This window comes from Nesoenas mayeri, assembly GCF_963082525.1.
Source record: "Nesoenas mayeri genome assembly, chromosome: 1".
Taxonomy (NCBI): domain Eukaryota; kingdom Metazoa; phylum Chordata; class Aves; order Columbiformes; family Columbidae; genus Nesoenas; species Nesoenas mayeri.
In genome coordinates this window covers 1,803,518-1,830,229 of record NC_137541.1, presented here as the reverse complement: position 1 = coordinate 1,830,229, position 26,712 = coordinate 1,803,518, and the positions used below count along the sequence as shown (strand labels likewise).

The following is a 26,712-nucleotide window of genomic DNA, read 5'->3' as shown; positions in this document are numbered from 1 at the left end:
CGCTGTGGAGACGGGCTGGAGCAATCGGTCGCCGAAAGCGGGAGCGGCGCGGGGTGCAGCGCCCGAGGTTTGAGGGGCCCGGGGCTCCGCCGTGGAGGTGTCAGCGTCCCGGTTACACCCCCGTGGGGACGAGGAGGCAGCGCAGGACTTGCTGGGATCGTGGTCACCCCCACGGTGGGGCCGGAACGCGGCCGCGTTTTCTTCCCGCCCCCCCCCCCCCTTTTCCCCCGCGCCGTTCCCTCAGTGACGGGCTGAGGGACCAAGATGGCGGCGCCCAGCGCCGGGGCGGCGGCGGGAGGGGGGGCCCGGGGGAGGCCTCCCCCTGTCACCCCCCAGCAGATCCGCGACCTCATCGACGGCGGCATCGCCCCTGAGGCCGCCGGTCCCGACGGGTGAGCGGGGAGCACGGGGGGCTCGGCGGGAACCGGCGCGGAGGGGGGCGGGGCGGGCGTGTGGTGCCGGAGGAAAGGTTGAGAGGCGCTGGGAGTTATTGGGGGGCACTGGGAGACTCGGGTGACGGCAGGAGTTGTTGAGAGTGTTGGAGAGTAGTGGGAGTGATTGTGGGGGTACTGGGAAAAGGGGCGCTGGGGTGGGTGTACTGGGAGGGACTGGGCAGCCCGAGGGAACACTGGAAGGTGGGCGACTCTGGGAGATGGTACTGGTGGTACCAATGGGTATTGGAAGGCAATGCTGGAGGGACTAGGTGACACTGGGGAGTACTGGTGGTACCAATGGGCACTGGGAGGCAATACTGGAGGGACTAGGTGACACTGGGGAGTACTGGTGGTACCAATGGGCGCTGAGAGGCAATGCTGGAGGGACTAGGTGACACTGGGGAGTACTGGTGGTACCAATGGGCACTGGGAGGCAATACTGGAGGGACTAGGTGACACTGGGGAGTACTGGTGGTACCAATGGGCACTGGGAGGCAATACTGGAGGGACTAGGTGACACTGGGGAGTACTGGTGGTACCAATGGGCACTGGGAGGCAATACTGGAGGGACTAGGTGACACTGGGGAGTACTGGTGGTACCAATGGGCACTGGGAGGCAATACTGGAGGGACTAGGTGACACTGGGGAGTACTGGTGGTACCAATGGGCACTGGGAGGCAATACTGGAGGGACTAGGTGACACTGGGGAGTACTGGTGGTACCAATGGGCACTGGGAGGCAATACTGGAGGGACTAGGTGACACTGGGGAGTACTGGTGGTACCAATGGGTATTGGGAGGCAATAGTGGAGGGACTAGGTGACACTGGGGAGTACTGGTGGTACCAATGGGTATTGGGAGGCAATGCTGGAGGGACTAGGTGACACTGGGGAGTACTGGTGGTACCAATGGGCACTGGGAGGCAATACTGGAGGGACTAGGTGACACTGGGGAGTACTGGTGGTACCAATGGGCACTGGGAGGCAATACTGGAGGGACTAGGTGACACTGGGGAGTACTGGTGGTACCAATGGGCACTGGGAGGCAATACTGGAGGGACTAGGTGACACTGGGGAGTACTGGTGGTACCAATGGGTATTGGGAGGCAATACTGGAGGGACTAGGTGACACTGGGGAGTACTGGTGGTACCAATGGGTATTGGGAGGCAATGCTGGAGGGACTAGGAGACACTGGGGAGTACTGGTGGTACCAATGGGCACTGGGAGGCAATGCTGGAGGGACTAGGTGACACTGGGGAGTACTGGTGGTACCAATGGGTATTGGGAGGCAATAGTGGAGGGACTAGGTGACACTGGGGAGTACTGGTGGTACCAATGGGCGCTGGGAGGCAATACTGGAGGGACTAGGTGACACTGGGGAGTACTGGTGGTACCAATGGGCACTGGGAGGCAATACTGGAGGGACTAGGTGACACTGGGGAGTACTGGTGATACCAATGGGCACTGGGAGGCAATACTGGAGGGACTAGGTGACACTGGGGAGTACTGGTGATACCAATGGGCGCTGGGAGGCAATACTGGAGGGACTAGGTGACTCTGGGGAGTACTGGTGGTACCAATGGGCGCTGGGAGGCAATACTGGAGGGACTAGGTGACACTAGGGAGTACTGGTGATACCAGTGGGCGCTGGGAGGCAATACTGGAGGGACTAGGTGACACTGGGGAGTACTGGTGATACCAGTGGGTGCTGGGAGGCAATACTGGAGGGACTAGGTGACACTGGGGAGTACTGGTGGTACCAATGGACGCTGGGAGGCAATACTGGAGGGACTAGGTGACACTGGGGAGTACTGGTGGTACCAATGGGTATTGGGAGGCAATACTGGAGGGACTAGGTGACATTGGGGAGTACTGGTGATACCAATGGGCACTGGGAGGCAATAGTGGAGGGACTAGGTGACACTGGGGAGTACTGGTGGTACCAATGGGCACTGGGAGGCAATACTGGAGGGACTAGGTGACACTGGGGAGTACTGGTGATACCAGTGGGCGCTGGGAGACAATGCTGGAGGGACTAGGTGACACTGGGGAGTACTGGTGGTACCAATGGGTATTGGGAGGCAATACTGGTGGGTCTAGGTGACACTGGGGAGTACTGGTGGTACCAATGGGCGCTGGGAGGCAATACTGGAGGGACTAGGTGACACTGGGGAGTACTGGTGGTACCAATGGGTATTGGGAGGCAATACTGGTGGGTCTAGGTGACACTGGGGAGTACTGGTGGTACCAATGGGCGCTGGGAGGCAATACTGGAGGGACTAGGTGACACTGGGGAGTACTGGTGGTACCAATGGGCGCTGGGAGGCAATACTGGAGGGACTAGGTGACACTGGGGAGTACTGGTGGTACCAATGGGCGCTGGGAGGCAATACTGGAGGGACTAGGTGACACTGGGGAGTACTGGTGATACCAATGGGCGCTGGGAGGCAATGCTGGAGGGACTAGGTGACACTGGGGAGTACTGGTGATACCAATGGGCACTGGGAGGCAATAGTGGAGGGACTAGGTGACACTGGGGAGTACTGGTGGTACCAATGGGCGCTGGGAGGCAATACTGGAGGGACTAGGTGACACTGGGGAGTACTGATGGTACCAATGGGCGCTGGAAGGCAATACTGGAGGGACTAGGTGACACTGGGGATTACTGATGGTACCAATGGGCGCTGGAAGGCAATACTGGAGGGACTAGGTGACACTGGGGAGTACTGGTGGTACCGATGGGTGCTGGGAGGCAATGCTGGAGGGACTAGGAGGCACTGGGAGGCAATACCAGTGGTACTGGGAGGTAATACCGGTGACACTGGGGGGGAGTACCAGGGAGACCAAGGGGCACTGGGAGGCAGTACCAGAGGGACCGAGAGACACTAGGAGTACTGGTGACACCAATGGACACTGGGAGGTGGTACTGGTGGGACTAAGGGGCACTAGGAGGTAGTACTGGTGGCACTGAGAGGCAATACTGGATGGACTGGGAGTACTGGGAAGACCAAGGCGCACGGGGAGGCAGTACTTGTGGCACTGGGAGGCAATACTGGAGGGACTAAGAGACACTGGGAAGTACTGGTGACACTGGGAGGCAGTAGTGGAGGGACTAAGGAGCACTGGGAGTACTGGTGACACCAGTGGGCACTGGGAGGCAGTACTGGTGGCACTGGGAGTGCTGGAGAGACTAAGCAGCACTGGGAGGCAGTGCTGGTGGCACTGGGAGGCAGTATCAGAGGAACTAAGAGGCACTGGAGAGACTAAGGGGCACAGGGCAGCAGTAGCAGAAACCGAGAGACCCTGAAGCACTAGGAGGCAGCAGTGGGAGGCACTGATGGGCACTGGGACGCAGCACTGGGGGGCACTGGGAGCACAGGGGCAGTTCAGTGACCTGGAGAGCTCTGGTGTCCCCACACCCACGCACTTGGGCCTCTGACCTCTGAAGTGGGGGGGACACACACTGAGAACCTCTGGGGGCACTGAGTGGCTGAGCTTTGAGGATATCTGGCTAAAGCCAAGTAACCGTGGGTGTTCTCAGGGACATGATTTGCCCTTGATCCAACCATCCCCAAATACTGGGCGGAAGAAGAGCACTGGGGAGAAGCTGAAGGGCCAGGGTTGGTGTTCTGGGCACAGATGCTAGTGCCGGGATCTGGCATAACTGGTGTTGGGAGTGTCCCTGACTTCAGAGATGGGCCACAGCCATCGAATCATAGAATAGTTTGGATTGAAGGGACCTTTCAGGTTCCCTCAGTGCCCCCCCTGCCATGAGCAGGGACATCTTCACCAGCTCAGGTTGCTCAGAGCCCTGTCCAGCCTGGCCTGGGATGTCTCCAGGGATGGTTCAGCCACCACCTCTCTGGCCAACCTGGGCCAGGCTCTCAGGGCCAACAATTTCCTCCTCATGTCTGGCCTGAATCTCCCTCCTTTAGTTTAAAACCATCACCCCTTGTCCTATCACAACAGGCCCTGCTCAAAAGTCTGTCCCCATCTTTCTTATGGGCTCCTTTTAGTCCAGAAAGCCCACAATAAGGTCTCTCCAGATCTTCTGTTCTCCAGCTGAACACCCCAACTCTCTCAGCCTGTCCTCCCAGCAGAGCTGTTCCAGCCTCGGATCATTCCTGTGGCTCCTCTGGCCCCTCTCCAGCAGGTCCATGTGTGTCCTGTGCTGAGGACCCAGAGCTGGACCAGCACTGCAGGGGGGTCTCACCAGAGTGGGGCAGAGGGGCAGGATCCCCTCCCTGACCTGCTGCCCACGCTGCTGGGGATGCAGCCCAAGATACAATTTACCTTCTGTGCTGCAAGCACACATTGCTGGCTCATGTCCCATCTTTCACTCCTCAGCACCCCAATTCCCTCTCCTGGGGGCTGCTCCCCATCCCTCCATTCCCAGCCTGGGTTGGTACCGGGGGTTGCCCTGACCCAGGTGCAGGACCTTGCACTTGGCCTTGCTGAACCTCACGAGGTTGGGAGCTCTGGAGAAAAGGTTCTTGGAAGGGTAAGGCTGAGGGACGAGAGGGTAGAAAGTGGTTTGTGCATTTTTTTATTCATTAAATCTTCCCAGCTTGCTGACTTGCTGTTCCTTTTAGGACGGACACGTCCGACTGGTCAGAGTTGGCTAACGGCTCTTCTCAAATGGACGCCCTCTCCTTGGAGTCAGCTAGCAAGGAAGCTTATTTCAGCAGAGTCGAAACATTCACCATATCCTTTCTGACGCTGAGCTTCCAGTCGTCCTCTTCCCTGCTTTGCTGTCACGCTTTTGTTGTCACTTCCCCACAAATTCCATCTTCTCAGAGGTTTTTCTTTGGCCAGATAAACCCTGGCTAAACCTTTGACTGCTCACCTCGTAATTTATGGGGTTTTATCCTTAACGCGAGCACCCGTTGAAGTGGGCGGGCAAACCCCACGATCTCTCCCCCCTGGTTTGCGCCAAGTACGGCTGGGTCAACGTGGAGTGTGACATGCTGAAGTGCTCCAGCTGCCAGGCCTTCCTCTGCATCAGCCTGCAGCTCGCGTTCGACTTCAACAAGTGTACGTATGTCCTGCGGCTACAGGGGGTGGGCTGGGGACTCACTGTGTGCGTAAATGGCTCCCGTAGTCTTGTCCTTGGTGGTGCTGGGTGTTGGATGTCTCTGAAAATAAAGTGCAAGTCAAATAGATTTCCATTAGTTTGTGCGAACGTGTTGAAACTTCTTGCTGCTGTTGTTGGAGATGGGTTAAAATAGAATAGTTCCAATTGGAAGGGACCTGTGATGGTTGTCACAACAACCCCATGAATGCTGCAGGCTTGGGGAAGAGCAGCTGGAAAGTTCTCGTCGGAAAAGGAGCTGGGGGTGTTGGTGACAGTGGCTGAACATGAGCCAGCATGTGCCCAGGTGGCCAAGAGGCCACCAGCATCCTGGCTGGGACCAGCACTGGTGTGGCCAGCAGGCCCAGGGCAGTGACCGTCCCTGTGCTGGGACCTGGGGAGGCCAAACCGCCAATCCTGGGGCAGATCTGGGCCCCTCATGCCAAGAAAGGCCTTGAGGTGCTGGAGCGAGTGCAGAGAAGGGAACGGAGCTGGTGAGGGGCTGGAGCACAAGTGTGATGGAGCGGCTGAGGGACCTGGGGGTTCAGCTGGAGAACAGGAGCTGAGGGGAGACCTTCTGATCTCTGAACTGCCTGAAAGGAGCTTGGAGCCAGGGGGGTCGGGCTCTGCTCCCCAGGAACAAGCGCCAGGAGCAGAGGAAACGGCCTCAAGTTGCGCCAGGGGAGGTTGAGGTTGGATATGGGGAACAATTTCTTCCCCAAAGGGCTGTAGGGCATTGGAACAGGCTGCCCAGGGCAGTGCTGGAGTCACCAGCCCTGGAGGGTTGGACAGACGGACATGAGGTTCTCAGGACGTGGGGTAGTGCCAGGGGTGGGCTAATGGTTGGACTCGATGGTCTTAAAGGTCTTTTCCAACCCAAACAATTCTGTGATCTAGTCCAACTGCCTGACTGCTTCAGGACTAACCAAGAGATAAAGCCTGTTATTAAGGACACTATCCCAATGCCTCTTAAGCAGTGACTTGGGACATTGACCACATCTCTAGGAAGCCTGTTGCAGCATTTGACCACCCTCTCAGTAAAGAAATGTTTCCTGATATCAAGTCTAAACCTCCTGTGACACAGCTCTGAGCCATTTCTGTGTGTCCTGTCGCTGGATCGCAGGGAGAAGAGCTCAACACCTCACTCTCCCCTTCCTCTCCTCAGGAACCTGCGGAGAACGATGATGTTGCCTTTTGTCCTATTTTCCAAACCAGACAAACCCTGAGTCCCCAGCCGCTCCTCCCGGGATGTTTCTTCCAGCCCTTTCGCCAGCTTGGTTGCCCTCTGGATGCACTCAAGTATCTTCGCATCCTTTTTAAAGAAGTTTAATTTCCCACATGGTTAATCCACTGCCTTGATTCTCCACTAAATGTTTCTGATGTGGGCTGTTGGTAACCAAATCAGTCCATTCAGGTGGTTGCATTGTGTAATTTATTTAATAAATTCCTCCACTGCCCTTTTTAAACTCCTTGGACCACCAGTAGTAAAACTTTCTCCTGTTCTCCTTATCCAAACCCACCACCAGCTTCACTCATTCCCACGGCGTGTCACTCCTGAGCTTTATCACCTGTCAGACCTTCACTTCCATTTACCTGCATCTGTGACCCCACCTGCATTTATGACCCCAACACAAATAAGTGTTATCCTCTTCTCAGTTTTCTTACTGCAAATCCCTGTTCTTGTTCCCTGAAAGGCGGCGGAGAGCAGGACCCTGATGTCTGACAAACGAAGCGTGGGTTGTGATGAGGAGCTGCTTTAGTGCTTCGTTTTGGGTCCTTCTGAATATTGACATCTGCTGTTTGTTCGGACTATCTTTTCTAAATAAACCTTGGCCTAATTATTCTGTTGGTAATGGCACTGGTTTAGGGAAAATCTAAAATAATCAGAGGTTGGAGGAAGAGCTTGAAAAAGAAGTTGAAAAAATAAATGTTTTGAGTCTGAAAGGTGTGAGTAAGTTAAATTAGGTAACAAATCTTTTTTGGGGGAAGCTTGATTTCCAGATATGGTTGTGATTTGGCTCCTATAGCCGGGATGGAGGGGTCAGATGAGTTGAATGGGGACTGGCAGCAGCCCAGGAGGTAAAACTGGCAAGAGCAGCTGGTTCCTGTGCCGGTTGTTGGCTTGAGCTGTGTCTCTGCTGCTCTGTGGTCACCATGCCTGGGAATGGGAGGGGATTTGGGCTGTGAGGAAATGGAACTGCCCTGTGGTTGTGGAGATAACCCTGTGAGCCAACCTGGCTGCCTGCAGGGAGGCTGGAGCTGCAACTGCTCCTTTTGGTGGGGAGGGAGATGAGTTTGAGGTGAAAGCTTCAGGCTTTGCAACCTACAGCCTGGGGCGACATCCGTCACCCCCACAGGAAACCCTCGGAGCCTGGTGCCTTCCCCTCCTGCTTTGGTTTTTCCCAGCTGTTCCCTAAGGATGTGGCTCTGCAGGGGTGTAAAATGCGCTTTGTCTTGCAGATAAGGAGCGCTGTGCGGAGCTGAAGAAGGCTTTGTGCACCGCGCACGAGAAGTTCTGCTTCTGGCCCGACAGCCCCTGCCCAGGTTGGTGTCTCGGAGCCCAGTTAGCACACGTGTCTACCCTTAGTCCTTTTTTTCCTCTCTTTCTGTCACTACTGTTGTAGCCCATTGTAGAAATTGTAATTTCTCTTCACATTCTCAAAGTGGGCAGTGTTGTCACAGTCCCCTTTTTCATAGAATAGTTTGGGTTGAAGGGAACTTCAAAGCTTTCCCAGTTCCCCCCCTGCCATGAGCAGGGACATCTTCACCAGCTCGGGTTGCTCAGAGTCCCGTCCAGCCTGGCCTGGGGTGTCTCCATGGATGGGGCATCCGCCCCCGTCTTTGGGCAACCCTGATTTTCCTGGACCCCCATGCCAGGCTGTACCCATCCCCTCTCAATCTTTGAGTGTGTCTAGGGCTGTTAAAGTGCTTTTTGGGTTGTAACTGGGATGGGACAGGGGAGATTGGATGAGGTGGGATGCTCAAAGAGTGATAGATCTCATCTTCAAAGCCACAGTGCACAGGGAAGGGCAGTTGCAAAGGAAAAAAAGCTGCGCTTAGCTTTTCTTTGAAAAGCCAAGAGATTCTTATGGTGCTGATCACATCTTGTGTTTGCTTTCTGCCAGATCGCTTTGCCATGCTGCTGGTGGATGAACCCAGAGCCCTTCTCCAGGATTTCCTGGACCGTTTTCAGAGCCTGTGCCAACTGGAGCTGCAGCTGCCCTCCCTCAGACCAGAAGACATGAAGAACATGGTGAGTTTCCCTCCACTCCCCAAGATTGGGTGCATTCGAGTCCTTGATGATGATTCTGGACGCGCCTGTGCTGCGCAAACCCGGACTGAAACAGTTGTGAGGTTTAAACTGGAGGCTCCAACTTGTCAGGTGGGCAAAGCTCAGCCCTTCTTGTGCTTGTGAGGGATCTGTCATCACCTTGGCGTTCTCCTCGGACATTCACCGTGTGGTAGTTTCACCTGGTGTTTTTAAAAGCATGTAAAATTGAGTTTGGAAAGGCTCACCTGCCATGCAAGCCCTTGACCAGCACAGGCACAGCTGGCTCATGTCACCACGACGTTGCTGATGGGAAGTGTTCACTGTGAGGATGTGAGACACTGGGACATGCTGCCCAGAGAAGCTGTGGATGCCCCATCCCTGGGAGTGTTCAAGGCTGGGTTGAACAAGGCTCTGAGCAACCTGGTCTGGTGGAAGGTGTCCCTCCCCATTGCAGGGTTTGGACTGAATGAGCTTTCAAGGTCACTTCTAACCCAACCATTCAGTGATTCTATAAGTGAGTGTAGTGTCCGGTTCCCGCTCTGCGCTTTTCCTGGCACACCAGGTGCTCTCTGGTGTCCAGAAGAAGTGATTTCAGGACCCACAGACTCCCTGGGAGCTCTCCCTGGCAGCTCCCACACGTGTTTGTCACCTCCAAGCGCTCCATGAGAAGTGACAGCTTGCAGATCACTCCTTTAGCTGGGATCTCACAAGAATGGAGACAGTCATTGCGGTAGGTGGAATCAGAAATTTGGGGTGCCAGAGGCTGCCCTAGTGCAGAGATGTGGGCAGAATCATAGAATCATGGAATCGTAGAATGGTTTGGGTTGAAAGGACCTTCCCAGCTCCCCCAGTGCCCCCCCTGCCATGAGCAGGGACATCTTCAGCAGCTCAGGTTGCTCAGAGCCCCGTCCAGCCTGGCCTGGGATGTCTCCAGGGATGGTTCAGCCACCACCTCTCTGGCCAACCCGGGCCAGGCTCTCACCACCCTCAAGGCCAACAATTTCTCCTTCATGTCCAGCCTGAATCTCCTTCCTTTAGTTTAAAACCATCACCCCTTGTCCTGTTGCAACAGGCCCTGCTCAAAAGTCTGTCACCATCTTTCTTATCAACCCCTTTTAAGTCCAGAAAGGTTGCAGTAAGGTCTCCCTGGAGCCATATAAGTGTGGTATAGGGTGGCCTCTTCTGCAAGGATGCTCAGCAGGCAGGGGGGAAGAACAGGAGCTACGTCAAGAAAGGCTGGAGCATAGCAAGGGTGGAATTGTCTCCTGGTAGGGACCTGGCCAGGTCCTGCTCAACTCCGGCCAAGTCTGGCTCGTTGGGCGCTCACTCACCAGGAAACAGATGGCTCTTGGCAGTGAGAAGCTGTACAGGAACCAGGCAACTCTTAATCTGTTCAGCAGGAATCACAGAGGTGTTTTATGGTTGCCACCATGGGCTGGCTGAGCTATAAAACCCATCAGAGCCCCCCAAGAAGAGACAGCATAGAGCCAACAGCTGTATCACATCTCCACAGCTCCTTACTAGCTGCAAGGTCTGGAGCCTGACCGACAGCTTTCAGGGGGGGTCTCTTTTCTCACTATGTCTCAGCTATGGCCCCAGAAGCGCTCACAATTTCCTGAGCACAGGCAAATACAGTCCCTGCTGCCTGCCTGCGAGCAGAGGGACAGACGGACACTGTTCGGGCTCACGCTTGCTTTGAGCAGTGGAGCTGTGACCTGCTTTGCTGTTCCCACACATCCTTGGGGGAGCAAATGGTGCTTAAACAAGAGTCGATGCAATGGGGAGAGCCTTTCTGTACTTAAAAGGGGCTAGTATAAAAGATGAGGACAGACTTTTGAGCAGGGCCTGCTGTGGTATGACAAGGGGTGATGGTTTGAAACTAAAGGAAGGAGATTCAGGCCGCACATGAGGAAGAAATTTGTTACGCTGAGGGTGGTGAGAGCCTGGCCCAGGTTGGCCAGGGAGGTGGTGGATGAACCATCCCTGAGACATCCCAGGCCATTCTATGATTCTATGCGAATCAAATGGTCACAAGGCAGGAGGAAACCATCGCTCCGTGTGGCTTTTGCTTGTTAACCACAGCAGAATTGCTGAGGGTGCTCATGCATCTAGCCACTTTGGGGAATGAAAAAGGGATTTTTCTCCATGTAGGATGTGATTTGTGAGTAGAACCAGCGTATTTAACAAGCTCTGCCACATTTCTCTGTCCTGCAGTCCCTGACAGAGGAAAAGATCAGCCTGCTCCTCCAGCTGATTGGGGAGGAACTGGAGCACAAAACAGAGGGAGAGAAACTGCCAATGAAGTTTACCACGGAAATCCTGCAAGTTCACGTTCCTGCCTGTGTCCTGGCTTTGTGCGGCTGGACCTGCAGGTGAGTGGGGGCATAGCCCTGAATCCTAAGTCTCTGCTGCATTTTGCGGTTGTGGTGAAACCTGTTGAAGGCCGGAGGAATGCGTGTGTCCCTCCTGTGAAATGTTCAACATCCCCATTTTGCTATTTTATTATGATCTCCAGCCATTAAAATTGACAGATTTCCAGAAATCCCACTCCGAAGCTAGTTCAGGTAAAATAGATGTCTCTGTGAGACAGCAAAGAGGCCAAAACAACCGAGCTGTCGCTTGTCCCGCTTGTCGCTGATTTAGATGCTGAAGTCGGTCCCTGAAGTTTCACCCCCAGTGATGCTTTCAGTGCTCATCAGGCCTGCGGGAAGGGAGGGAAGGTTTGTGACCTGAAGGTTTGTGGCTTCCCAAAGCATGTGCTGGGAGCAGAACAGCCTCGCTGTGTGTGCCGAGGGCAGTTTGCTGAAGGGGAAGCGGCTGGAAAAGTGCTGCTGGTGGGGAAGAGCGGAGCTGCCTCTGTGGCTGGGTGGGATGGGGACACCTGTGGCTGATTTACCATAACCAAGTGTGTTCCTGCTTTGTGGCAAGCCAAAATTTAACCAAACCGATTTAAATCAGCACTACAGATGGATTTTAATGGTCTTGTTTTACTTCTTGGCACACAGCGCTACAGAAGCAGTAAGTCTCTGCGTCAGTTGAGGGGTAATGAAGGAGGTTGTAGCATAGAGGGTGTTGGTCTCTTCTCCCAAGGAACAAGCACCAGGATGAGAGGAAATGTCCTCAGGTTGCACCAGAGGAGGTCGAGGTTGGATGTTGGGAACAATTTCTTCCCCAAAGGGCTGTGGGGCATTGGAACAGGCTGCCCAGGGCAGTGCTGGAGTCACCATCCCTGGAGGGTTGGACAGACAGACATGAGGTTCTCAGGGACATGGGATCGTGCCGGGGGTGGGTTAACAGTTGAACTTGATGAGCTTGAGGGTCTTTTCCAAGCAAAGTGATTCTATGATTCTTGAAACGTGCTGGCTCAGATACCTGTGACTGAGACCATTCCTGTGCTCTGCCAAAGACATGCATCTGTTCTGAAAGCTGGGATTCTGGGGAAGGGCCCAGGCTTTTCCCTGACCTTTTCATATGACTTGTCTCTCTCCCCGCAGCTCCACGTCTGGCTCTGTGCACCTCTCAGTGATCACCTGCTCCCGCTGCATGAGGAAGGTGGGACTGTGGGGCTTTCACCAGCTGGAATCTGCGGGGCCGGAGCTGGACTCCTGCAGCCCGAGCAGCACTTCGCCAGCACCCACTGAGCGCTGCACCCTTCTACCAGCTTCTCCACGCAGGATGCTCACACGGAGCCAAGACACGCTCCCTCCAGGCTCCGAGCAGGTATGGCCCAGAGCATCCGGCCTGTGAGCTTGGGATGGAGAACAGGAGCTGAGGGGAGACCTTCTGATCTCTGAACTGCCTGAAAGGAGCTTGGAGCCAGGGGGGGTCGGGCTCTGCTCCCCAGGAACAAGCGCCAGGAGCAGAGGAAAGGGCCTCAAGTTGCGCCAGGGGAGGTTGAGGTTGGATGTGGGGAACAATTTCCTCCCCAAAGGGCTGTGGGGCATTGGAACAGGCTGCCCAGGGCAGTGCTGGAGTCACCAGCCCTGGAGGGCTGGACAGACGGAGATGAGGTTCTCAAAGACATGGGTCAATGCCATTTTTGGGTTAATGGTTAGACTTAATGATCTTAAAGGTCTTTTCCAACCCAAATGATTCACAGAATCCCGGAGTGTCAGGGATTGGAAGGGACCTGGAAAGCTCATCCAGTGCAATCCCCCCATGGAGCAGGAACACCCAGATGAGGTTACATGGGAAGGTGTCCAGGCGGGTTGGAATGTCTGCACAGAAGGAGACTCCACAACCTCCCTGGGCAGCCTGGGCCAGTGTTCTGTCACCCTCACCGGGAAGAAGCTTCTTCTCATATTTAAGTGAAACCTTTTGTGTTCCAGTTTGCACCCATTGCCCCTTGTCCTGTCACTGGTTGTCACCAGAAGAGCCTGGCTCCATCCTCCTGATGCTCCCCCTTTCCATATTGATCCCCAGGAATGAGTCCCCCCTCAGTGTCCTCTTGTCCAGCTCCAGAGCCCCAGCTCCCTCAGCCTTTCCTCACACAGGAGATGCTCCACTCCCTTCAGCATCTTTGTTGCTCTGCACTGGACATTTTGTGATATCTGGGTGATACAGCAGCACACAGGAGTCAAGACCAATGTAATTTAGTTGTCCAGCTTGAAAGAAGCTCATCCTGGTACCATGTCTCCTGTTGCATGTTGCCTACAGCCAAAGTGGGTTGCTGCTGCCTTTCCCTTCCCTCCCTCATGAAAAAAGACTTTTCTAACCAAGATCCTGATGTCTGTCCAACTCGAGGTGCTCTGAATCAGATGCTACTGTCACCCACATCCAACTAGACACATCTGAGATGCTTCTGGTGGGAAGGGAAGGTGGCACAGCTCTTGCTGGGTGGCTGAGAAGGCTTTGAGCTGGACAGGACCCCCTTCTCCCCTTCAGGGACATGCTGGTGAGCACAGGACCTCTATTAATTCCTTGTTCTTTCTCCACTGGCAGCATGAGAAGAGCCCATCTCCGGCCATCTCTCGCTCACGAGGTTGGGACTCTCCTGTCCCCATGGACCGGGCTGAGTTGGAGGTGACCAGCCCCACGCTGAGGAGCCGCCCTGTCACCCGCAGCATGGTACATAGCGACAATGCGGAGGTGCCGTCCAGTCCTCTCCGCAGAGCTAAGCGGGCACGGCTCTGCTCCTCCAGCAGCTCGGTGAGTGAGGGCACAGGGACAGCCTACATGGGGAGGAGAGGGATCTGGGCAGGGTGCTCGTGATCCAGGGGTCAGTGTTGTCCCTGTAGAGCAGCACTGGGCCAGCTCAAGGCCGGTGCTTAAGTACAGAGAGGTTTTTGTCCTGTCACTGGAGTCTGTTTTAAACTATGCTGATGCTGCCCTACTTCAATGTCGTAGAATCATAGAATAGTTAGGGTTGGAAGGGAAATTCACAGCTCTCCCAGTTCTTCCCCTGCCATGAGCAGGGACATCTTCAGCAGCTCAGGTTGCTCAGAGCCCCGTCCAGCCTGGCCTGGGATGTCTCCAGGGATGGTTCAGCCACCACCTCTCTGGCCAACCTGGGCCAGGCTCTCACCACCCTCAGGGCCAACAATTCCCTCCCCATGTCTGGCCTGAATCTCCCCTCTTTTAGTTTGAAACCATCACCCCTTGTCCTGTCACACCAGGCCCTGCTCAGAAGTCTGTCCCCATCTTTCTTATGGGTCCCGTTTAAGCCTGTAAAGGCCGCACTAAGGTCTCCCCGAAGCTTCTCTTCTCCAGGCTGAACACCCCAACTCTCTCAGCCTGTCCTCCCAGCAGAGCTGTTCCAGCCATTGGGTCATTTGTCATCTCCTCCCCCATCCAGGACACATCTTTGAGGAGCTTTTTTGACCCCAGCTCACAGCATCGTGACTGGTGTCCATGGGTCAACACAGTGGAGGGAGGAGAAGCCCTGGAAGATCCCACAGCCCAGACGGAGAAGGAACCTGCCAAGGCAGAGCCAGGCTGGCGGGTGGTACTGAACACGCTCCTCGCCACCAGAAAATGTGACAGAGTGCCTGAGACGGAGCCTGTGGTGAGTCTGCGGGATCCCCAGCCCCAAACTCAAGTGCTTGAAACACTCCTTGTCTGGAGCAGAATTCGAGGTAGACGGGCTTTGTTTGGGCTAAATGCAGGGCCAGCTGGGTGGCAAGGACCAAAGATGTGTCTGCAGAGTCTCAGCTTCCCCTCCGGCTGTGCTGACAGCATCTCATAGAATCACAGAAGTTTTGGGTTGCAAGGGACCTTCCCAGCTCCCCTAGTGCCCCCCCTGCCATGAGCAAGGACATCTGCACCAGCTCAGGGTGCTCAGAGCCCCGTCCAGCCTGGCCTGGGATGTCTCCAGGGATGGTTCATCCACCACCTCTCTGGCCAACCTGGGCCAGGCTCTCACCACCCTCAGGTACAACAATTTACTTATATCTGGCCTAAATCTCCCTCCTTTAGTTTAAAACCATCACCCCTTGTCCTGTCACAACAGGCCCTGCTCAAAAGTCTTTCCCCATCTTTCTCACAGGCCCCTTTTAAGTCCGGAAAGGCCTCAATAAGGTCTCCCTGTAGCCTTCTCTTCTCCAGGCTGAATACCCCAATTCTCTCAGGCTGTCCCTGGCCAGATCTCATCTGTTACACCGATCCGTTGTGCACAGATCTGCTCAAGGGCCGCTATAAATAACAGCCTGTCCCGAGCGGCTCAGCGCTGCCCAAGATCCAGTTTCATCTCATGTCCCGATAGAGCTCCCGACTGTCCCTGCAGCCCTGAGCTGTAGAACTGGGGGGTTTGCAGAGCCTGGGGAGCAGAGTTGAGACAGAGCCCCCATCCCCAAGCTGCTGCTGCTTCCCCAGACCCCCTGAGCGCCGTTATCCGCTCAGATTTCTCCTCCTGGCTCCATCCTGCTTTGCTCGGGGCTGAGCTGCAGGGACCAGTGAAGCAGTCGTAGAATCACAGAATGATTTTGGTTGGAAAAGACCCACAAGATCATCGAGTCCAGCCATTCCCCCACCCCTGGCACTGCCCCATGTCCCTGAGAACCTCATGTCCATCTGTCCAACCCTCCAGGGATGGTGACTCCACTGCCCTGGGCAAGTCTTGCTTCAGCGTTTGTCTTGGGGACTTGGTGTGAGTTGTGTCCCCAACAGGTCTGTCCTTTCTAACTGCGCTACGTGCTGGGAAAGCACCAGCAGGTCCTGTGGGATGGGACGTTAGTCAGAGGCGTGAGACCCAGCTGGAGGAGGGGTGGTTGGAGTCCTGTCTGGCTCCTTGCACTTTTCTCTTCTCCCCCTCCAGTTGTGGTAAATAGGGATGATAAATAAGAAGAGCAAATTGATGTCTTGGGAGCCAATTAGGATATTTCATATGTTTGGTTTGGTGGGGTTTTTTTTGTTTTGTTTTTTTCTATGATTTCTTTTCACAAACTTGGTGGGCAGGTCCTGAGGGGTTTTGGGGTGAATTGTAGAATAATTTGGGTTGGAAGGGTCCTTCCGAGCTCCCCCAGTTCCCCGCCTGCCATGAGCAGGGACATCTTCAGCAGCTCTGGTTGCTCAGAGCCCTGTCCAGCCTGGCCTGGGATGTCTCCAGGGATGGTTCATCCACCACCTCTCTGGCCAACCTGGGCCAGGCTCTCACCACCCTCAGGGCCAACAATTTCTTCCTCGTGTCTGGCCTAGAGCTCCCTCCTTTAGTTTAAAACCATCGCCCCTTGTCTGATTGCTCCAGGCCCTGCTCAAGAGTCTTTCCCCATCTTATCGCCCCCTTTTAAGGGCTGTCCCTTAACCTTTGGTGCCTTAACCTCTGGTTTTCGCTTTGCTCCTCTCTCCCGCAGAGTCTCTCAGTCAAGTCCTCCAAAGTGTTCCGTATTTTCCGCCAGTGGGAGACCATGAATTCCTCCTGAACCGAACTGCCGCCTGGCTGGCAGCACGGAGCAGAGATCCGCAGCATCTCTGTTCCCCTGGGGAGGGGACACTGAGGATGCTCCATGCCAAACACAGCGCCCAGCAGCCGCTGGGACCCCCTCCTCCCTCACTGTCCTCCTCAGCGCCCCCCCCGCCTTCACAAATTGCTGCTGTGGCCCTTGGCCCCGTGCGGAGCCAGGACGTGCCGTGGGCGCGCAGGGCCGACGAGGAGACGTGGTCACCTCACCGGGGTGACCGTCCTGTCCAGCTGTGACTCGCCACCAGCGGCGCAGGGAAGTGACGCCAGGTGGGAATAAACATTTCTCTTTTGTTTTTATTTCTTTTTCTTTTTCCTTACTGCTGGCATGGTCCTTCTTCCCGGGGTGGGATAAGCTCTGGACCTTGCACGTGGCTCCTGTATCCCTCTGGATGCTCATCTTTGTGGGATCAGTGTCCGGCTGCCTCCTTCTCCTGGTTCCCACTCCTCGTTTCACCGCTTCCCCTGCCTGATTTGGGCTCTTTGCCGTTGTCTCAGCCCCTGTACATGCAGAGATGCCCCTGGCTTGATACCTCAGCATCAATCAACTGCCCAAAGCAGATTTATTTGGGGGCTGAGAGCCTCCCCAGAGTGTTAAATCACCCAGGATGCAGCCAAAAACCGAGAAGAGGTGGATTAGGCCTTCCCATGGCTCGAGGCCACAAGGCTGGGTGCTGGGGAGGGACTGGTCCTTGTGGAAAGGGTAGAAGAAGCCAAGAAGGGAGACACTGATCTGTCATCTTCACCCCCAAGGATATCGGGAAAGGGGCTTTGAGGAGGGTTGAGACTCCACAGACAACCCAGGCACATTTGGGCCTCCACAGCTGCACCGGTATGAATGAAGACACAAGGAAATGTATTTTTTTTAATGTATTATTTTCTTTTGAGCAAAGGAGCCCCCTTTGGAGGGAGGAGCCCCTTCCTCAGTTTCCCCAGCTCCAACACTGGGGTTTCTTCTGCGTCTCATTTTGCCCTCATCCCCTTTGGGGTATTTTCTGGCCATCCTGTGCCGAGGAAGGCAACGCCTGCTCTCCTGGAACCCCAAAATTTGTGGGTGCATCCATGCAGGGCTTGAGTTTGGGTGGGTCACTTTCCATTCCTAAGAGGGTCCTAATTCCATGGCCCTAAAGAAGAGCTGCCTCACCCCATGGCCCTGCTGGGCTGGGACTCAGGATAGAGATGGGGGTGTTATCCCCCCACATCCCTTGGGTACCCCCAAAGGGATGAAGATGGATTGGGCATTGGTGGGACACCCTGCTGTGGGGTACACCCCAATTTTTGGCCCCTGGAGGGCTGAGAGGAGCCCCTAAACCTGCTGTGCATCCACACATGGGGGTCTGGGTGCTGCATGAGTGGTCATAAGGCACCCCAAAAGCGACAGGATGGTCCCTGTCGCCCTGAAATTATCCCCATTGCAAAGCTGTGAGATGACACAGGTGAAATACAACGATTTAAAGAAACTCAGAGAAAATCCTGGTTTTCCCCATTCTGTTCTCCTAGCTGCCTGGAACCAGTCAGGGAACAACGAGGACTGGGAAAATGGGGGACCCTCTATCCCCCCAAACTCTACCTCCTCTGCTCAAATATAACCCCTTCCCCTTTCCCCCCAGCCCAAAATCCTGCTGGGGTGTGAATCTGCACCCCCTCAGGTGTATTATGTCCCGCCCTGGCCCAGCTTGAGGCTAGAGGGGAGTATTGGCTCATAATTGGAAGAAATCACCCCCCACATGCACACTAGTGGGGTGAAGTTACTGCTTTTCCAAGGGAATTTGGGATTCTTCAGCTGTGTCTCCTCATCACATGGGGCGGAAGCGTTGGGGTAATTTTGGGGTGACGCCGGGGTCAGGAATGCGGGGTGTCCGCCCCGGGCGTGGAGCTGCCGTGCCACAGAGGGACACCAATTAGCACCACGGTCACGCGTCCTGCTGTCACCTCCGGGGCGCTGGCAGGTGCTTCCCCCGCCCCGTCCGGTTGGGGAAACTGAAATGCTTTGCTGGTGTCACACCGGAAAGCTGGGACGGTGACTCGTGCTGCGTGGGGGAGTGGATTGGGTTCAGTGGTGGCTTTCCCCAGGTGACTGGTGAGGCCACATCTGGAATCTTCTGTCCAGTTGTGGCCCCTCAGTTCCAGCAGGACAGGGAACTGCTGGAGAGAGTCCAGCGCAGCCACCAAGATGCTGAAGGGAGTGGAGCATCTCCCGTGTGAGGAAAGGCTGAGGGAGCTGGGGCTCTGGAGCTGGACAAGAGGACACTGAGGGGTGACCTCATTCATGTTTACAGATCTCTAAAGGGTGAGTGTCAGGAGGATGGAGCCAGGCTCTTCTCGGTGGCAAACAATGACAGGACAAGGGGTAATGGGTGCAAACTGGAACACAGGAGGTTCCACTTAGATATGAAAAGAACCTTGTTCGGTGTGAGGGTGTCAGAGCCTGGCCCAGGCTGCCGAGGGGGGTTGTGGAGTCTCCTTCTGTGCAGACATTCCAACCCGCCTGGACACCTTCCTGTGTAACCTCATCTGGGTGTTCCTGCTCCATGCGGGGATTGCACTGGATGAGCTTTCCAGGGCCCTTCCAACCCCTCACATTCTGGGATTCTGTGTTACAGTGGCCGCGCCACCCCCAGGGTGTTGACACTCGCGATTGTCCCCACCGGGGTCTCGAACCCGTGGCTCCTCTATTACGCCTTTTCCCTCCCCCATTCCCCAGCACTACAACTCCCGGCGTGCCGCGGGGCGGGCGGGGCCGACACGGCGTTGCCGCCTCAGCCAATCGCGGCGCTGCGGGGCGGTGAGGTCACTGCGAGTGACGTCAGGGGTCCAGAGAGAGGCTTCGGCAGAGGCGACCGGAGCGGGGCCCGGGCGGCGGCACCGGCGGCACCACAGGAGGAGGCGGCGGCGACAGCGGCGACAACAGCGGCGACAGCGGCAGCCGGGGGAGGACCCAACGACTCGGAGCCCGGCGGTCCCCCCGTTCCCCTTCGGTGCCCGGCGTCCCCGGTCGGCGGCGCTGACAGCCCGCCCGGAGCACCGGGGGCGGCCGCGGCCACCATGTCCTCCCCCAGCCCGGGCAAGAGGCGGATGGATACCGACGTGGTCAAGCTGTATCCTTCCCGCACCGTCACCCTCCGCCGGGGGGGGTTCCGCCTCCTCGGCCGGGCCTGCACCGGGGCGGGGGAACCGGGGACCCCCCTCCGGTGTCGCCCCCCCCGGGCGGCGGCCTTTGCTTAGGCCAGGCCTAGGCCCGTCCCTAGAGCTGCGGGTGGGATTTGCCCCCCGCATGGAGTGAGGGCCCCCCCTTACCAGGGAGGAGGCCTCAACCCCCCCTCCCCCATCCCTTATTTTGGGGGGTTTATCCCCCTCACCCCCCCAGCCGGGGTGTCCCTGCAGGTGCCCCCCCCCTTGCTAAACTCCCCCCCAACGACCGGAGTTTTGGGGGGTGGGTAGAGAAGGGGAGAGCAGCTCCCGCAGCCACAGCCCCAAGAAAGGCTTTTGTGGTGTTTATTCTGATTATTTCCTCCCCGATTTCAGCCTGCGCTTCACGAACCTTCTGCTGCTGGCTTAGGGATTTAATTTGGGGCTGGGGGGAGCAGGGGGGGCCCCCCCCAGGGCGGCTGGGTGACCGGGGGGTGGGCAAAGGGCGCCCATCTCCCGAAAGGTCCCATTTATGTAACGCTCCAGCTCGTTTAGCCTTTATTATTTTTATTATTCCCCCACCACCACCTTCCTTGTTAGATCTGTTTATATTTTTCTTCCTTCTCTTTATTCTTGGCCTTTCACAGGGTGGCAAATCCTTGTTCTCTCTGTCTGGAGTGTGGGTGGCGTTGAAAAATATCATTGGGAATTTGATTCTAGGATTGGTTTGTTATTTGCTTGGTTTTTTTGTTTATGAGGTGGCGACCGAGAGGGGTTAAAAATGACAAGAGTGGCCAAAATGTTTTTCACCTCTATTGCCTGAACATGCCTGAACACCCTCAGCATAACCTGGGTCTGATGGCAATGAGTGTCAAGGGGGTCGAGAAACGGGTCTGATTGAGTTTCCAGAAACAGATAAACTTACTTGGATTTTGTGGTTGGTTTTTTTGGGGGGGTTTCTTTATTTTTTAGAGGGGGGGAGGAGCAGCACCGCTCCTGTTTGTGCCGTGAGGTCGGCTTATCGAAGGAAACTTCTGTTTGCCGTTCAGCCTGCGTGTTTCTCTCTACAAAGCTGCTCTTTATATATATATATATATATATTTATATAGTTCTTTTTTTTCGCCTTGTTTTTAAGCAAATAGGAAATGACTACCGATCGGGCTTGAATCGGAGCTATTTTTATCCGGGGGTTTAAAGTTACACACATGTCGTACTCTGCCGAACGCCAATTGTGATCGATGCTTAATCGCACCGGGCAGGAGGGCCGGGAATTCCAGCTGTTTAGTGTGTTTGTGGGGGGGGGGGATAAATAATCTTCCTCAGGGATAGTCTGGAAGGAGATCTGGGCCGGAGAGGGGCCGAGGCCCAACCTGATCCACCGCTTCTCCCGTTTCCCCTCCCCCTCTCTTTTCCCCCCCCTTTTTTGTTCGGTTCGTAGCCAACATCTCCAGCCATCGCAGCGTTTTAGGAGACAAAGAGCAGGTTTTTCTCAAGTGGCTTCGCTCTGTATTTCTAGCGGCAGTAGGTAGGAAGCCGCGAATATCTGACATTCCTCCCGACGCTGGGTAGTTCCTGCTCTGTTCTCTTTTATTATTTCCCCCCCTGACAAAAGAAACCCCACGGTGAAGCGCGACCTTCCCGGCGTTTCGAGGGGCGAGCGGTCGGTGTCCTGCGGACAACAAACTTGGGAAGTTGGATGTGTCAGATGACTCCTCACTCCTCCCTCTCTCCCTCCCCAGCCTATTTTTTTGCTGTTGTTTGTCTGACTTGCCTCGCCTGCCCTGTTTGAGCTCAGCTCACTAGGCCCAGGCTCCCAAGACGCCGATTTCTCATCTCTGGAAGCTCCATTTGAAATAAGGGGTTGATTTGAGATGTGGGAGTGAGGAGGTGGCCGGAGAAGGGCTCATCTGAAGGAATGTGCTTGAAAGCTGCTCCTCCCCGGGGCTCCAGGGTTTTGTTGTTGTGTTGGGTTTTATTTTATTTTATTTTTCCTCCCCTTTTTGCTGCCATTTTCATTACAGTTTCCCTTTTTGTGTCTCTGATGGAGAATAATGGCAGGGATTTACAGCCTGCCAAGGGCTACCTTTTGGGGGTGCCGAGCGGAGTGAATAACACCGCTGCCTTCTCCTGCTCTGACAGGTTTAGGAGCCGAACGGGGGGCTTTTTATTAGCCCAATTTTCAATCCTACCACGTCCGTGGCCTTTTGTGGACGTTCCTTTGTGAGCGGGGGGAGAAAGGGGAGAGGTTGCTTGGCCCTCGGAAGGTGGGGAGGGGGGAAGCCCCGTGTGTTAATGCGTCGAACCCGCGTTTAATAATGCGCTGAAACTCTGAGTCACTCATTGTTTCTCTCCCCGTTTTTGCAAACGCCGGGGCAGGCCCTGTCCTCCCATTTTGGGGGGGTTGCTGCCCCCCATCGTGATTGCTGACGTTTCCTGTGTACCCACAGAGTGGGGGGGCCCTGCCTGCACCCCACTTGCACTCAGGGCTTTGTAAAGAGGCTCCGTGCCCCCCCAAAACACCTCGGGACCTGCTTGCCAGCAGCCTGGAATCACCGGGATGTCTCATTGGGCTGGTAGAAGCGCTTAAAGCCAAACCTCTGCATGTCCCCACTACCCTGGGGGGCTTCAGGGTGTGCTAGGGATCCCATCTCCGGTCCCCCCGAGTTTCGGGGCGAGCTGCCACCCTCCCAGCCGTGTTTTTCGGGGAAGAGGCCTCGGGCCGAGCTCGCAGCTCCGCGGATTGGCTGCTCTGTTACTACCCGGAAACCGGGGCCGGGGCGGAGCGAAGCGGCAGCTGATGGGGTGTCCCAGCCGGCGTGTTTACACCCGTTTTGGGGTCACACCCCGGCACCCCTAACCCTCCCCCAGCCCAATTTTTCCACTTCCAAGCTGGGGTTTATTGTTCTGCAGCGAGGAGCGAGACGGCCGCTCCAAGACGAGCCGTTTGCAGCCTCCCCTTGGACGGGAGTTTATTTCGCGCTGATTTATTTGCCTCCTTTTGTGGGTAGATGCTCCTGGCTGGGTTGTAGTCCCCGAGCTCTATTTTTAAAGCATCGGAGCTGGAAAAGGGAAGTGTCGCCCTGTTCCGTGCATGAGAGGAATTATAAATAGTGCCCAGCTTCATGTTCTGACCAGTTTATAAAGCTGAAGGTTTGTAACAAGCATCGGAGTTACCGGGAAGCATAATACACAGAGCGTTGCGCTCCCTTCTAATTTTAGGCTCGTCCTGAGTCAAGGAGAATAAAGGTCCAAAGCTCCTTAGTTTACCTGCCGGAGTATTTTGTAATCGCGAAACTCCGCGTGTTTGCTCCGCTGAGATGGGCTGAGGCAAAGGGTAGAACACAGTTTACATTTGGGATAAATTCCTTTTTCTGTTCGTTATAGGCTTAACGCCGCACTTATCATCCGACTTGAACACCTTCCAAGAGCCGCGTTGAGCAATCGGCCCATCACGTGGCTTTGTTCTCTTTGGCCTGTCCCCGGGGGGAAGAGCGTGTGTGCTGGAATGTCTTGTTTTGGTAGGGTTTGGTGGGGTTTTGTTGTTGCTTTATTTTGATTTGAAAGGATAGACATTTCTGGAAACTTTTCCGAGTCAGAATGTACATTTTCCGACGTCGCGCGACGCTTTTCTGCTCCACTTCTGGGGCTCCGTTTTAATGAGGTCTCTGGGGATGAGGGTAATCGCACGGTGGTGCTTCAAAACGCACAAAGATGTGGCGACAACCCCGTTTCAGAACCAGGGGAGCCCTCCCGCTCCCCCAAAACCCTCAGAAATGCCGGCACACATTGCAGCTTATAAATAAAACCCGCTTTAAACCCTGCTTACAATATACTGCTACCTGTCATTAGGAGAGCTTAAAACCCACGGATCGTTCTACCAAAACCAAACCGACTAGAGGAAAAACAATAAATCATCTTTGTTGCCTAAATGGCAACTTCCAGGGGTATCATCTTGCTGCTTTTAGAGCTGAATGTGGCGGCTTTGCTGGTGGCTGGATGATTTTGGGGGGTTTTTTACCCCTCTGAAAGGATGGACCCTCGGCTGGAGCTGTAGATTCGTATTGTAGATTCCATTGTTGCCTCGTCACGGTTTGATCACGGGGGCTATTGAAGCTCGTCGGGCTCGTCCAACGGACCTGAAAGCACCGTGCACCTGCTTAATCAGATAATTGCGCCGGTCATTGAGATGAAACTGTAGAATATGAATTCGGTTGAGGCAGCTCGGAGCAAAGCGCCTGTTTGAGCTTCACATCCCCTATTTAAAATAATAAGAAAGCCTTTGTGTTGCTCTACATAGGGGTAATTTTAACTATTTCTCCGTCTCATTCCCCAGACTCCAAGTGGTGATTTTTGGTATTCTGAATAGCGTGGTAGTCGTCTTTAGGATTAGGCGCCTAGTTCTTAAGACTAAACTGCCATTACGTTACTAAATGCTGATTAAACAAATCGCGGAGGCTGTTTCTTTGTAGTAACGGTTTAAAGCAAAAAAAAGGCAGGCGGGATTTCAGTAAAACAAGCAGCTTTGAGTTGTAAAATGGTGTCCCTGCTCTCCTTTTGCTGCTGTGTCTGGTTTTGGTATCTTTTTCTTTCCCTTTTCCAGTGAAGATCTGTGATCCGAACGGGCTCGAATTGGTAGTAGGTGATTGTTTTGAAGTGTCATCACGACACATCTTGCGACGCTGACGAGCGTTTGGAAACGCGCTCCCACGTGCTCCACATTTCTCAGCGGCAGCGACAGCCAACGCTGGGAACCTCGAGCGCGGCTGCGAATCTCCCAAACCCTGTTCAAGTCTTAATACGTAGGATTAAGTCCAAGATGCCCCCCCGATGAGGCTCTGCTTTGTTTCATTTGCCGGGGAAATATTACATTTAATCTTGGTGTAAGTACAGCTTGTGTTTTGTCCCGGTTCTGGCTATCACTGCGCGCTGGCATTAAAATGACATTCTTTTATTTTAAGTACATAAAAAGCGATTTTATGAAAAGCTTGGCAGCAAAACCTTGAGGTTGCTGGGTGCTTTGCTACCTGAGCGTCAAGCAGGAGGTTCAGCCCCGCGTTGTGCTGCCGCCTTCTTCTGAGCTCGCCGACAGCGTGGGTTTTGCACGGTGTTTTCTTACCTTGTTTTTAGACGAACATCAATTAATCGTGCTTAATTACCCTTTTACCTTGTGCCTACCTGTTGGACCTGGAGCAAGGTGAGCAAACCGGAGGCCGAATGAATCCTACGAGGTGCCAAATGAATCCTACGAGGTGCCAAATGAATCCTACGTACGAGGTGTCGAATGAATCCTACGAGGTGCTGAACGAATCCTACAAGGTGTTGAGCGCCTTTTTTGGGGGATTTGGAGCTGATCCCTGGATGGCTGTGGGACGAGGTGGGGGCAGCTCATTCCTTGGAGGTTCCAGTTTTGCTGCCTCCATGTAAATCCCATCAGCGAGGGGAAGATACCCAAGAACAATGAGAAATAACTTCAATGTCTTGGGCAGGATCCTGTTCGTAGAGCCCTCTGCCCTTCCCTAGGTCCTTTTTGCGGAGAGTCCTTCAATTCAGAGCCTTAATAGACTTTTCTCCTCAATTATTTTCATATATTTTAATTGTAGCGAGGTAAAGCAGCAGGAATGGGGCAGTTTGGAAGAGCGAGGTGCATCTAAAGCCATCGCTGGTTGCAGCAGAACTTCGTGTTCTCAGCACCTGTTGGTACTTGGTGCCCTTCTTAAACTGTGATTTAATCAGAGCCATAACCAGGATAAACACATAACAGGTTGTTAAGGGAGGAAAGTGCCCGCAGTTAAAGCGACAGGCACAGCGTCCCAGCCAAATAACTATAGTTAATGCCTATTTAAATTAGAGGTGACGAGGGAGAGGTGTCGGAATGTTCTGCTTTCTCTCCTGCAGTTCTGGACATTATTCTGACAGCAAAGATGAGAAATTGCCCAATAACATATTCTACATATTCTATATGTGTGTATAGGAGCTGAGCATTTAATTGTGTGCGTTCCGCTCCCCTCCTTTCATTCCCTCCGCGTCCCCGCGGATTTTGTCTGTGTATTTCTGGAATAACGAACGCGGAGCGTCGCTCTTTGTTTTCCTTCACCAAAATAGAGCTCGCGTGACCGAGGAATCATCCGGCCTTGCCGGCTCTGGTTTCTACGCGGCCGTGCAGCCCGTGCGCTGTCGATTCCAAAACTGCCCTTGCTGTTCACAAACACCCCGTGATGGATGCGGTAGAGGAAACAGTCCGAGTTGGTTTTATTGCTGCCAGAACCACGCGCTTGCTTTATTTATTTTCCCCACCTTCTTGGGCCGGTCAGGATTATTTGTTCCCTGATTCCGATGCACTTTGAATGCTACTCAGCCCTCGGAGAGAAGTCCAAGCGTTTACTAAGACAATCTCAGCTTAATCTTTGCCGTCCCCACTTGGTTTCTTAGGCCTTACGACCGCCCGCCTCTCAACGCCATCTCATCCTCCATCTCCATCTCGTTCTGCAGCGTCCCTGATAACGATTTGTCTGAGATTGTGGGTGGATTTAGTCTCTTGGAGAGGGGAAAGAAAGGTGATTTTGCTGCCTCTTAGGCTTAATGATTCTCTGCAAACTGGTGCTGGATTCAGGACTAAGATATTTTGATGCTTTTCCTTACCGTTGCAGCTTCCACGAGCTGTCCTCTAGTCTTAAATCATTTGACTTATTCCCCGGAGCAAATTGATTCAGCCTTCCAAGGGAAGCCAAATCACTCACAGTACATTTTCTTGGCGTTAAACGTTTCGCATCAGGTAGAGGGGTGGCTCCGCGGCCCTCGTTTTTCAAGCCGGGCTTTGGTGGTCTGTCGACTCTAATCCTGTTTAAACCACAAATTACAGAGCCCGCCCGCGTTTTCTGCGTGATCCGCATACACCGAAGCATTGTAGACTTGCA

General features: G+C 54.5%; 2 protein-coding genes across 5 annotated transcripts in view; both read left to right on the top strand.

Moving 5' to 3' along the window:
• The first annotated feature begins 9 nt into the window (after positions 1-9).
• Positions 10-17,207, top strand: ZC3HC1 (zinc finger C3HC-type containing 1). Of its 2 annotated transcripts, XM_080360936.1 has the most exons (10): positions 10-392; positions 5,026-5,137; positions 5,317-5,467; positions 7,965-8,048; positions 8,630-8,757; positions 10,990-11,147; positions 12,270-12,495; positions 13,717-13,923; positions 14,570-14,779; positions 16,563-17,207. In XM_080360936.1, exons 1-10 carry the CDS (start codon positions 265-267, stop codon positions 16,629-16,631), a joined length of 1,473 nt encoding a protein of 490 aa, XP_080217062.1. In that variant the 5' UTR covers positions 10-264; the 3' UTR covers positions 16,632-17,207. The 2 variants fall into 2 exon arrangements, with proteins under 2 accessions (XP_080217062.1, XP_080217063.1); XM_080360937.1 differs by lacking the exon at positions 16,563-17,207 and having other exon boundaries at positions 14,602-14,758.
• A 2,283-nt stretch (positions 17,208-19,490) lies between these two features.
• Positions 19,491-26,712, top strand: part of UBE2H (ubiquitin conjugating enzyme E2 H) — a 52,414-nt gene continuing 45,192 nt past the window's right edge. For all 3 annotated transcript variants that reach the window (XM_080346024.1, XM_080346023.1, XM_080346025.1), the window contains exon 1: positions 19,491-19,767. In XM_080346024.1, coding sequence (XP_080202150.1) covers positions 19,715-19,767 — 53 coding nt within the window. In that variant the 5' untranslated portion in view covers positions 19,491-19,714. The remainder of the gene's footprint in view (positions 19,768-26,712) is intronic.